Here is a 12,630-nt window from a genome sequence, read left to right on the forward strand (position 1 = left end):
TCTCTACCAAAAAGACGAAAATTAGCTGGGCGTGGTGGCATGTGCCTGTAGTCCCAGCTACTCGGGAGGCTGAGGCAGGAGAATCGCTTGAACCTAGGAGGTAGAGGTTGTAGTGAGCCGAGATTGCGCCACTGCATGCCGGCCTGGGTGACAGAACAAGACTGTCTCAAAGCAAATAAGTATTTGACATTTTAAAATAGTTGGAAAAACATCGAAAGAATAATAATATTTTGTAACATGAAAATTATATAAAATTCACATTTCAGTCCCCATAAAAAGCATTACTGGAATACAGCCATGCTCATTTGTTTAGGTGTGGCCTATGTCTGCTTTTGTGCTCCAACAGCAGGGTTGAGTCACTGTGACAGAGACTGCATGGACTACAAAGCCAAAAATATTGACCATTGAGCCCTTTACAGTTTGGTGACCGTGGTCTGGGTTCAAATCCCAGCTCTGCTATTTATTAGTATGACCTTGTGCAAGTCACTCAACTTCTCTGTGCCTCAGTTTCCTCTTTTGTAAAATGGGGGATAATAGTTATTATTAATAACTATTAGGATTAAATAAATCAATAGTTGAAAAGTGCTTGAAACAATGCCTGGCACACAGTCAATGCAATATGTGTCTAAACATCTATTGAACTTGAATTAGTCAAACATTAAAGTAAAAATTATTTTTATTTTATAAAAATTACTACTTTTATGACTAGAACAAGAATTTAAAGTTGAACCTGGATTAACAAAATCTAGGGTTTCAAATCTAGAGCTTCAGTAAATTAAATATTAAACACCAAAGTCACTCTATTAGCCCTTTCCCAGCACCTCTGGCTGGGACTATGGACCAAGTTCTGTGAAAGATTCTATGGCCTAGGAGATCAAAGATCTCCACGGTTTATCAGTAAGTCTTCTCTAAGACTGGGAAGTAGGTGCCTGGAGTTATGCCTGGATTAAATTTTGACTTCCTAGCCATCTGATTTTGCACAAGTCTTATCTGTAAAGTGGGTCTACTAATATCTATTTAATAGGGGTATTAAGAAGATTAAAAGCATTGAGATACATAAAGTGTTTTACACAACACCTGGATTTTAGTAAACATCAGTTATTATTATTAGCATTCTTCCAAGATCCGCACACAAAGTGAGTTACGGCTAATCAGTTGATAAACTCCTAGCAGAGCAGAAGGTTATGTGTGTTGTGATGTTTAAGTGGTACTGGGAAACTCTGGTTGCCTTGAGGTTCTGAAATTCTGCTGTATCACATGGCTTCCTTTAAACATTGCTGTCTCTAGGGGGTCCTCTTTTTCAAAGTATGCACCTTCTGGAGGGCATCTCTTCATCCTTGTGTGGTTTAGTTTATCAGGTATTTTCCTCACGATGGCAGCCTGAGAACAGGGGACACCCAAGGGCTGGGATTTCTGTGCTCCGGAAGAAAACGGGGTGTAGAAGTGGGGCCTCTGAAAGAGAGCGAAAAGGCAAGGAAAAGGAGAAATGTTGCACAGTCTTAATGGTCTGTCCCCTGCCATTCTGTTCCCCTGAGGTGTCAGAGCAGCTTCTCTATCTTCCCAGGGATGAGTTTACACAGACATTCCCTGTGGCCCCCTGAGGCCTCCACCTCTGAAATCTGCAGAACAGCCAGGAAACAAGCCCGGCCCATGGCGCCACCTGCTGCCTGCCTGCCTCCGCTCGTGCACCCCGGGCTGGGATGGTACTTCTGTTCGTCTGGCATTATTGCCCTTGGTCATTTACCGGCAGCCCTGGGCCCCTCCTTGCTCTTCTCCATGACACTAGGACTCCCTTGGTCTTGAAGCTGGGTGAGATTATCAGGGTTTGTTTCTCAATGACTTTGAGGTTTGACAGCAGAGCACACTCTTTGGCAGATGAGGGGGCTTGAGGCTTAGTCTTATTCCGTGATTAAAAGCGTTTCTTGTATGTTTGTGCTTTCCCAGCCTGGAGTGGTGGGAATAAGGCCACTATGTTGACTTAGCGGAAGGAAGGGCTGACTCACTGTTCACCTTCCCTGTACGTTACCAGCTCGAGGTCTCAGGATGCGTTGGACCCTATTTTGGTCTCCGGAATTTGTCATCATGCAGTGCTATTTTCCCCATTATGCAGAGGTGGAGAGGGATTAAGGCGGGGGCGGGCCCCTGTCTCCATGGAGACAGTGACGCTACCCCGCTAGGGGTTATTTGGAAGGGGGGCAGGCCTAGGAGGCTGAAGAAGGCTTCGGACCGGACTCCCCAGCCCCTGGTATTAGGGCTTTTCTCTTTCTTGGGCTTGGGAACATTAGCCAGCCCCATTTTAGAGGGGAAAACTGAGGCTCAGAAAGGGCACTGAATCCCCTTAGGTCACAATGCGCCCAAGGGAAGAGGCAGGATCAACTGAGCCTAGGATCTCGCGTCTCCGGCTTTCCCCCAGAGCCTGGGAAGCCCTTCTTAGCTCCACTCTTCTTTGAGCTTTCCGTCAAACAAATCCTAGGGCCTGTGGCCTTTTCGAGCGCTCCTAAAGGCGGCTCTCCAAGACCTGCTCTCTAAGGTGCTCTTCCCCTTTAAGACTCACGGCTCTTCCCGTCAGGCTGCGTCGCAGTCTTAAGGCCCCGCCTCTTCAGACAGCTTCCGCTGGGCCTGGGCCGCTGCGGGGCGGTCACGGCCCCTTTAAGCCTGAGCCCCGCCCCCTGGCTCCCCGCCCCCCTTCTCCCCTCCCCCAAGCCAGCACCTGGTGCCCCGGCGGGTCGTGCGGCGCGGCGCGGCGCTAGGCGGTGAGCGCCTGACCTCGAGGGGGCCCGGGGCCGCGTCCCTGGGCCCTTCCCCACCCTTGTGGTGGCCTCGCGGGTCCCAGGGGCGGGGCTGGAGCGGCAGCAGGGCCGGGGAGATGGGCGGTGGGGAGCGCGGGAGGGACCGGGCCGAGCCGGGGGAAGGGCTCCGGTGACTTAAGGGGAGGGAATGCTCCTCTGCCGTGCTCACCGCGTGCTGGGGCTGCGGGGGGCTAGGTATGGTCGGGCTGTTTTCCCACTCTCCCCTCCTCGGGCAGTGTCGCCGTCCAGCCTGGTTGTTGAAGCGTCCCCGTGGTCCCCCGGGGTCCAGGCCCCTTTGTGGAGGCAGCTACTGGCCCCCAGCCCATGGGACCGTAGTCGTGGAGGCCTCTGCAGAGGCGCAGGCTGGAAGCGGTGGCCTTTGAGGGGGGCGGCAGGAGAGAGTACCGACCTCCCTCGAACTCCTGGCAGAGGTGGGGGTCACAGCAAAAGCACTGGGGTGGAGGGCGGCCAGTGTGGGGCAGACGCCTGTGTGCCTTCCTCAGATACGGGCAGAGTTGTGGATGTGGGAAGGGTCTGGCTTGGGTACCTCAGTTCCAAACCTCCTGTGTCCATCAGAGAGCTGGCGGTCACCATGGCAATGCGGGAGCTGGTGGAGGCCGAATGCGGGGGTGCCAACCCGCTCATGAAGCTCGCCGGGCACTTCACCCAGGACAAGGCCCTTCGGCAGGAGGGATTGAGGCCTGGCCCCTGGCCCCCCGGAGCCCCAGCCTCTGAGGCAGTGAGTGTTCTTGCGGTGGAAAGCCCAGGTGCAGCCTCTGAGGCAGTGGGTGTTGCTGAGGTGGAAAGCCCAGGTGGTGGTGGTCTGAGGCGGGGGGCTGTTTGCGCATCTTGGTATAACCGCTTTCTCTACTGGGTTGCAAATCATAGTAGTTACCACTTACTGAGCGTTTATAAACACTAGAAAACCCTGTGCACCTTTAAATAAATGCAACCATTTTATAGATGAAGAAGCCGAGGCTCAGATGCCTATGGGCTTCATCAACCCCTGATTTTAGAGGAACTGCGTCATTGTACATCTCTGTCTTTCTCTCTTAGGCCTCCAAGCCTTTGGGAGTAGCTTCTGAAGATGAGGTAAATAGACCGGTCTCTTTTCTGTCCCGTTTTTCTCTTGCCCATTGTGTTTTTACCTTTAAACTTAGGTCCCCCGTATTTCAATTTTTGGGCTTTCCTGACCGAATGAGAATGCCTGCTTGTTTTTTCGTGCTTCTAAATCTATGGAAAGACAATTTGTCTTTATGTGTCTCCAGTTTCTGTGTTTTCCTTTCCTTGTATCTGACATTGGGATCCCCCTCCAGTGGGTCCTGCCTCTTGCTGGGGCCTCCCAAGCCTATGGGTTCATTTCATCATTTCCCTTCTGGCAGTTGGTGGCTGAATTCCTGCAGGACCAGAATGCACCCCTTGTGTCCCGTGCCCCTCAGACCTTCAAGATGGATGACCTCCTGGCTGAGATGCAGCAGATTGAGCAGTCAAACTTCCGCCAGGCTCCCCAGAGAGGTGAGTCCAGAGTCTAGTGGGAGGGGAGATCGTTTTCCTTGTAGCCAGGGCCAAGGAAGGGGGTTCCATTGGATGCTGCTGGCATTGGGGACCTGAGATGCAGAAGGAGACAAAAGTAACAGAGTGTTTCCACGTGGATTCAGGGTTCTTTAGGCATGATGGAATGGTATGTGTGTATTCTTTCTTAGTTTTCTCTCTCTCTCTTTTAAGCCCCTGGTGTGGCAGACTTGGCCTTGTCTGAGAACTGGGCCCAGGAGTTTCTTGCAGCTGGAGATGCTGTGGATGTAACTCAGGATTATAATGAGACTGACTGGTCCCAAGAATTCATCTCTGAAGTTACAGGTGAAACTTGTTATGGGAAAATCTATATTGGCTTCTATGGGGCAGAATTCTGTACCCTTCCCCTGTTCACGATATAGTGTGATTACGATTTTTCTGGTCTCATGACTCATTTCTAGAGGGGTAGGGTACTGAACTCAGTTTCCCTTAGGTGATAACGGAATGTAATGTATATTAAAGAGAGGACTGGGTTTGTACTGGATAAGAGATTTTGGATAGAGAGAACGAAGAGTTTGGTTGGCCTTTTTACTTTATCACTGTGGTTTAGTGGAGAGGATCTACAGATTGGATGGATGGCAGTGTTGCCGAGGAAGAGAGTATTCACTACAGCACCTGGGATTCTGGTCTTAAGTTATTTGGAACAGAATTGGGGCCTTCAGAGTGTTATTGTGAAGTTCCAGTGCCTGAAGTATATGGCTTTAGAAGGTAAAGACCATACCATGATGATGATAATAAAAATTAATAGCAATAGTTACGTTCTAGGCCTTGTGTTACATGCTTTGAATGCATTATCTACTTACTCTCCATGAGAACCCTAGAGGTAGTTACTGTTTTTAGACCTAGTTTAAAGATAAGAAAATTGAGGCTTAGAGGTGAAGTGTGCCCAAGGTTACACAGCTTTGTCAGTGGTAGAGTTGGGATTTGACCCTGGATTTGAATGATTCCTGACCCTGTGGCCTTAACTGTGATGCTATACTGTCAGGCCTGCAATTTATGCTCTTTCTTGCTTTGCTACAGACTTCAAGGTCTCAGCCTAATTTTTCCTCTTTGAAAGCATCCATTGCTCCTGCATCTTTTATGATTGATTCTTCTTGCCCTAAGCCTATCTAATCAGGTACATGGTGGGAAGGGCAGTCTCTTCAGCTTTCCTCTTCCTGATTGCTCTCAAAAGTTAGCCTTTTTCCTGTTTAAGTTATCAAGAATAACAAGAGATACACATAGAGAAAGGTACCAAGTTCCAGGATCTCGGGGAGTCACATCATCATGGTTCCTGAATTTTTCTGAGATGATTAAAGGGACTGAATTGGTTTCTACCCCCACCATTTTAATTTATGTTCTTTCTTGCTTTGCTACAGATTTCAAGGTCTCAGTCTAATTTTCCTTGAGAGCATCTATTGCTCCTCGCATCCTTTAGGATTGATTCTTCTTACCCGAAGCCTATCTGATCAGGGACAAATGTGTGTGAAGGAGGCCCATGTTTAGGATGGGCTTCTCCGCACACGAGAAAAATCCCAAATCTAAAAACTAAAACTCACCTTTAATAAGATCTGTGGGTCTCTTTTATCACGTGTCTCTTTCCCACCCATAAGTTGGAGTTAAGGTAGAACAGTAGGTGCTCTTGGCTTTGTTAAGAGTGCTAATCACTTTATCTTCTTAAGCTCATTAGAACTTCACAGTAACAGTAACACAAGGTGGATATCCCACCCCCATTTTATAGATGAGGAGACTGAGATTTGGAAAGGTTAAATACTTTGTGCAAAATCATTGAATAATAGAGATGATATTCAAACTCATGTCTGTGTTGCTCTTGAGATTCTTTTTTTTTTTTGAGACAGGGTCTTGCTCTCACCCAGGGTGGAGTGCAGCGGTGCAATCTGTATGCACTGCAACCTCTGCCTCCTGGGTTCAAGGGATTCTCCCGTTTCAGCCTCCTGAGTAGCTGGGACTACAGGCGTGTGCCACCATGCCCGGCTATTTGGTATTTTTAGTAGAGACAGGGTTTCACCATGTTGGCCAGGCTGGTCTTGAACTCCTGACCTTAAGTAATCCACCACAGCCTCCCAAAGTGCTGGGATTACAAGCGTGAGCCACCGCACGTGCCCTCAAGTTGAGATTCTTTGTGAAATTGCCGCAAGTTAAAATCTGAACCATAGCAAAGACCCTCTCCTAGACGGAAACTCAGTTTTTCACATAAACCTTAGACTTAAGTGCTATCTCTTATCACAGAGAGGCTTCTGTTGTAATGTGGGTATTAGTCATTTTTGATAATTCAGAAAAATCATTGCTACTATGAGCGTTGAGATGGATGAAATTTTTGCTATAATTACCTGAATTGCATGCAGCCAGTGAAATCTTCTTTAACTTGAAATGAAAAACAACTTTAGAAAAACATGTTTTATCTGTCTCACCAGTTAAATGCTCTTAGTAGAGCTCTTCTAGTATTTTGTAGATTCTTTTGGAATCGTGCCTGTTTCACAGAGGCAGAGACATGCAAACCTTAGAATGGGAGTTGAGCTGTTTGAAGTCTGCCTTCATAAAAATGTCTTATTGCAGCAGTATATTGCTTTGCATGTAGTAGGCCTCTGGTATTGAATGAATGAATTGAGATCTGGGAGAAAAAGCTAAAGGAAAGGAGTTCATTTTGTCGTAACTGACTTTTTTTTTATTATCCTTCATTTTTAATTATAGCATTTGTGGCTGATACAATTGTATGGGTTAGCTATGGCTTTATAGATAAGTAGATTTTGAGGTGAAAGAAGGCTATACTTTTTAAGTTCTTATTTTAAAATCTCCACTGTTAAGAGTCAAAATCAAGTTTAAAAAGAACGTTGCAGCTCAATTATTTAAATTTAAATTTTTTATTTGGAAGTACTTAGTTTCACTGGAAGTTGAAAAAAAAAATGTATAGGAAGGTTCTGTATACCCTTCACCCAATCTCCTCCATTGGTAACATTTTACATAGCAGTTATGCAGAGATCAAAAATCAAGAAGTTGCCCTTGTTTCAATCCTCAGAGTTTATTAGGTTTCACCAGTTTTACATGCCCTTATTTGTGTGTGTGTGTTTTATGCAATTTTATTAAATGTGTAGATTTGTGTAAGCACCATCATGATCAAGATACAGAACTATTCTCTCACCACATGAAGTTCATTTTTTTAGCTTACCTTATTTTGTAATGGAATCCCCCCGTCTTAAATCTTCTGGGTCAAATAATTCTCCATCTTGTGTTTGCTCAGATCTAGAGATAAAACACATCTTCAGGGTTCTTAAATTTAGACAGCTTCGGTTGACATGGTATGTGAGGTTCATATGATAATCATGAGAGATAAACCTGCACTTTCATGGGAAAAGCCATGGATAGCAGTAGCAGAAGATAATTGGCAACAGATCTTTTCTGGATGTTGGAGGAGAGGCTTTGGAATAACAGTCTCATTGTGATGTTTTCTGCTTTTGTTATAGGTTTGCCATGAGCAGACTAATGATAATAGCTAACATTTGTTACTGTATTCGTTGGTTTTCACCGCAGCCCCTACTGTTATCTCTGCTTTAAAGATAAGGACATGGAAACTTAAGAAGGTTGAGTAACTAGTCTGAAGATGCACAGTGAATAAGTGATGGAGTTAGGATTTAAATGTGGGTAGACTGACCCTACAACTTGTATTCTTCTCCACAGTGCTGCTATTTAGCAGACACAGAAACTTTCATGAGTAAGAGTAGCAAGTTCTGAGTTTTTGACTTTTGAGCTTGGGGAAGATGTGCCTAGAAGGAATGAGTAAACAACGAGAAATTATATGAGGTGCACATTTTGAGTGGGGTATTTGGTGTCTAGGTTATTCTCACTCTACTAATCTGTATGACCTCAGGCAGTGCATCCCCTCTGTAGACCTTAGTTGCCTTGATCTCAGATGTATCCACATGGATCTGATTTTCTGTAGGAATTTCTCAAAGATTGTGAAGGCAGTGTGTTACTCTTTTGATTCTTTCGGTTATTTGACTCTTGTTGGAGTAGGTTCCCAATGCCAAGAAATTCTGGGTCTTGTGGCTAATCTGGCCAACTACCAAATTATAGGTATTTGAGGATAGTTTTTCTCAGCTCTGGGATTTTTTTTCTTAAACTGCCTCGTATCTATTGTTAAGTCCTCATGTCTGTTGTAAAAATTCAAAGGTGCTTTGTGTTTTTTCTGTTTTTTTTTTTTTTTGTCCTTGAGAGGACCATTTCATAGGAATTTGAAATGTTTTCTGTGAATTTGAGGAGCACTTATGGCCAGAATATGCTTTTGCAAAATACTCTAGTTGAGAGTTAGAAGTGTTTGGAGAGTTGAGGAGGTAGTAGTTATTTTTCAACAGAATGGAGCTAAGAATTTCAACTAAGAATGGAACTAAGGAACTAGGAGATCTTAAAGTCTCTTTGAGTATTAAGCATCTCCTTTCTGTCTCCACACTTGAGGCAACAGTCTAATTGGGGCAAATGGAAGAGAAATGCTTCCTGTAAGAGCTAGTGAGCAGAATCTGTATTTAATTTTTGAGAGTCCTTGAAAGTAACAGATGGATCTATGGTCAAAAAACAATTGCCAACCATATTTCTTATTACATTATACATTATATAATATATATATTATATATACATTTTACATTATATATAATGTATATATAATGTATTTCTTATGTTATAATGTATTTCTTATTACATTATGTTATATATAATGTATTTATTACGTGTTACATATAATGTATTTCTTATTACATTATATATTATATAATGTAATATATGTTATAATGTAATTACACACGTCATATATAATGTAATTACACACGTCATATATAATGTAATTACACACGTCATATATAATGTAATTACACACGTCATATATAATGCAATTACACACGTCATATATAATGTAATTACACACGTCATATATAATGCAATTACACACGTCATATATAATGCAATTACACACGTCATATATAATGCAATTACACACGTCATATATAATGCAATTACACACGTCATATATAATGCAATTACACACGTCATATATAATGCAATTACACACGTCATATATAATGCAATTACACACGTCATATATAATGCAATTACACACGTCATATATAATGCAATTACACACGTCATATATAATGCAATTACACACGTCATATATAATGCAATTACACACGTCATATATAATGCAATTACACACGTCATATATAATGCAATTACACACGTCATATATAATGCAATTACACACGTCATATATAATGCAATTACACACGTCATATATAATGCAATTACACACGTCATATATAATGCAATTACACACGTCATATATAATGTAATTACACACGTCATATATAATGTAATTACACACGTCATATATAATGTAATTACACACGTCATATATAATGTAATTACACACGTCATATATAATGTAATTACACACGTCATATATAATGTAATTACACACGTCATATATAATGTAATTACACACGTCATATATAATGTAATTACACACGTCATATATAATGTAATTACACACGTCATATATAATGTAATTACACACGTCATATATAATGTAATTACACACGTCATATATAATGTAATTACATACGTCATATATAATGTAATTACATACGTCATATATAATGTAGTAATTATATATGTTATATATAATGTAATTAGTAATTACTTATTTATAATTAGGTGTATTCTGAGAGTCTTGATCCTTTGTTTTTCACATTTTGACATTTCATGCTCAGATTTTGAGACTACTTTGTTGACATTATTCAGGCAAAGTCTCAGTTAAAAGGGAGTAGAAGTTTTTGTACTTTAATACCGAAGGGGTAGTAAAAGCAAGGGTGGTCAGATCTTGAAACTGGGGACAAAGACTGCTAGTACCAGCTAATATTTTCACACCCCTGCCCAAATGTCCCTCTTTAATGCAAATTGGAGTTAGTAGGTTCTCAACAAGAGAGTGGAGTTCCCCCTTGGGAACTGTCCTTGTCATGGGCCAGGAGTGGGGAATAGCAGGGGAAGGTGGTGGCAGACTAACTAGTAAGATTAGTTCTGGACACAGGGCAGAAGGAAAGAACACCGTAGGCTTGTGCCTTCTCTTTGTTTCCTTGTTCTTTAGTGCCCGCAGTCAGTCTCCTTGTTTTTTTTTTCTGGCCACAGGATAGTAAAGGGCAAAGTCCTGGAGGATGAAAAACAGTTCAACACCCTCATTGAGTTTGTTGCCTTGATAGGTTTATTCTGATGTTGCAGCAGTCCCCTTTGTCACTAGAGCTTCTGAGACAGTTTCTAGAATTAGACTGAAAAAACATAGCTACTCAAAGATAATCAAAAGTGAGAAAAGTCAGAATAGTGTTTACTTCTGGGGGCTGGGAGACTGAGGGAGCCTGTGAGGGAACTGTAAACGTTCTGTATCTTGATCCGGGTGGTGGTTATGTGAGTGTATCAAATGTGGAAGTTAATTTAGCTGTACACTTAAGTTTGGTAGACATTATATGGTTTCATATTTGTATATTACATTTCAATTAAAAAATGAAAAAACCCACCAAACATCCATAGGGAAGAGCAGACCTATGTATCTTTAATTCTAGCCTAGCATTCCACTTCTCTGATTCTCTTGGTAGGCAAATTACAATGAAATAAGGCTCCTTTGGCCGGGATTGTGTGAACTCTGGGTAGAGGGAGAACAGACCAGTGCCTTGGTTAAGGAACAGGAGCCCTTCTGTGCTCCCTTCACTCCTTACTGGCTCCCTGCTGTACTTCTGAGGAAAGTGAAAGCCCTTCCGCTTCCTATTTCTTACTGAAATATCTTGCACTTCAAGAAAAAGAGTTTGGTTCTTAATCCTTTCCTGAGATTCCTTATTTGATCTCCCGTTCCCAACTCTCAGTAAATTTCTGCCCCAGGCTCCTTGAGAATGGGTTGGATATTGAGGATGTTGAAAATTTAGTACTATATTCTTTTGACCAGGGGTTTCTGAGGGAGTCAGCAGAGTTTTGTCTGCTTTGGTGTGGCTAAGAGGGTCAGTTGAATATGGGCATCTCTTTCCCTTTCCTTGATCCCACACTGAATGAACCTGTGTGATTTCCCCACTTCTCTGCTCCTTGCAGACCCCTTGTCTGTGTCCCCTGCCCGCTGGGCTGAGGAATATTTGGAGCAATCAGAGGAGAAGCTGTGGCTGGGAGAACCTGAGGGAACAGCCACCGATCGCTGGTGAGTTCAGATACCTCTTTCCGAATCCCGTGAAAGGAGTATGGACAGTTTTCCCAGCCTCCTCTAACCTCCTCCTCCATCCACATTCTCAAATCAACTTACTTTATTCTTTTTTTTTTTTTTTTTTTTATTGATCATTCTTGGGTGTTTCTCGCAGAGGGGGATTTGGCAGGGTCATAGGACAATAGTGGAGGGAAGGTCAGCACATAAACAAGTGAACAAAGTTCTCTGGTTTTCCTAGGCAGAGGACCCTGCGGCCTTCCGCAGTGTTTGTGTCCCTGGGTACTTGAGATTAGGGAGTGGTGATGACTCTTAAGGAGCATGCTGCCTTCAAGCATCTGTTTAACAAAGCACATCTTGCACCGCCCTTAATCCATTTAATCCTGAGTGGACACAGCACATGTTTCAGAGAGCACAGGGTTGGGGGTAAGGTCATAGATCAACAGGATCCCAAGGCAGAAGAATTTTTCTTAGTACAGAACAAAATGAAAAGTCTCCCATGTCTACTTCTTTCTACACAGAGACAGCAACCATCGGATTTCTCAATCTTTTCCCCACCTTTCCCCCTTTTCTATTCCACAAAACCGCCATTGTCATCATGGCCCGTTCTCAATGAGCTGTTGGGTACACCTCCCAGACGGGGTGGTGGCCGGGCAGAGGGGCTCCTCACTTCCCAGTAGGGGCGGCCGGGCAGAGGCGCCCCTCACCTCCGGACGGGGCGGCTGGCCGGGTGGGGGGCTGACCCCCCCACCTCCCTCCCGGACGGGGCGGCTGGCCGGGCGGGGGGCTGACCCCCCACCTCCCTCCCGGACGGGGTGGCTGCTGGGCGGAGATGCTCCTCACTTCCCAGACGGGGCGGCTGCCGGGCAGAGGGTCTCCTCACTTCTCAGACGGGGCGGCCGGGCAGAGGCGCTCCTCACATCCCAGACGGGGCGGCAGGGCAGAGGCGCTCCTCACATCTCAGATGATGGGTGGCTGGGCAGAGACGCTCCTCACTTCCTCGATGGGATGGCGGCTGGGAAGAGGCGCTCCTCACTTCCTAGATGGGAT

The 12,630-nt window shown here is 44.2% G+C and overlaps 1 protein-coding gene and 1 long non-coding RNA gene across 32 annotated transcripts in view; one reads left to right on the top strand and one right to left on the bottom strand.

Annotated features, from left to right (window-relative positions):
- Positions 1 to 1,062: 1,062 nt before the first annotated feature.
- On the bottom strand, positions 1,063 to 2,152 carry LOC107967425 (uncharacterized). The gene is made up of 2 exons (XR_001707813.3): positions 1,745 to 2,152; positions 1,063 to 1,452 (listed from the first exon to the last, which is right to left on the bottom strand). It is a non-coding gene; the product is annotated as an uncharacterized LOC107967425 (long non-coding RNA).
- The window catches only part of PEX5 (peroxisomal biogenesis factor 5), a 28,674-nt gene continuing 18,061 nt past the window's right edge, over positions 2,018 to 12,630 (top strand). For 5 of the 31 annotated variants that reach the window (XM_063785434.1, XM_063785436.1, XM_063785439.1 and 2 more), the window contains exons 1-6: positions 2,131 to 2,245; positions 3,366 to 3,528; positions 3,846 to 3,881; positions 4,172 to 4,304; positions 4,515 to 4,646; positions 11,478 to 11,580. In XM_063785434.1, the coding sequence (XP_063641504.1) occupies positions 3,382 to 3,528; positions 3,846 to 3,881; positions 4,172 to 4,304; positions 4,515 to 4,646; positions 11,478 to 11,580 (551 nt within the window). In that variant the 5' untranslated portion in view covers positions 2,131 to 2,245; positions 3,366 to 3,381. Of the gene's footprint in view, positions 2,246 to 2,591; positions 2,754 to 2,843; positions 2,985 to 3,025; positions 3,221 to 3,365; positions 3,574 to 3,845; positions 3,882 to 4,171; positions 4,305 to 4,514; positions 4,647 to 11,477; positions 11,581 to 12,630 lie in introns of those variants that run through there. The other 26 variants (XM_054664064.2, XM_054664059.2, XM_063785440.1 and 23 more) reach the window with 20 other exon arrangements.

Source organism: Pan troglodytes, chromosome 10, assembly GCF_028858775.2.
Source record: "Pan troglodytes isolate AG18354 chromosome 10, NHGRI_mPanTro3-v2.0_pri, whole genome shotgun sequence".
Classification (NCBI taxonomy): Eukaryota; Metazoa; Chordata; class Mammalia; order Primates; family Hominidae; genus Pan; species Pan troglodytes.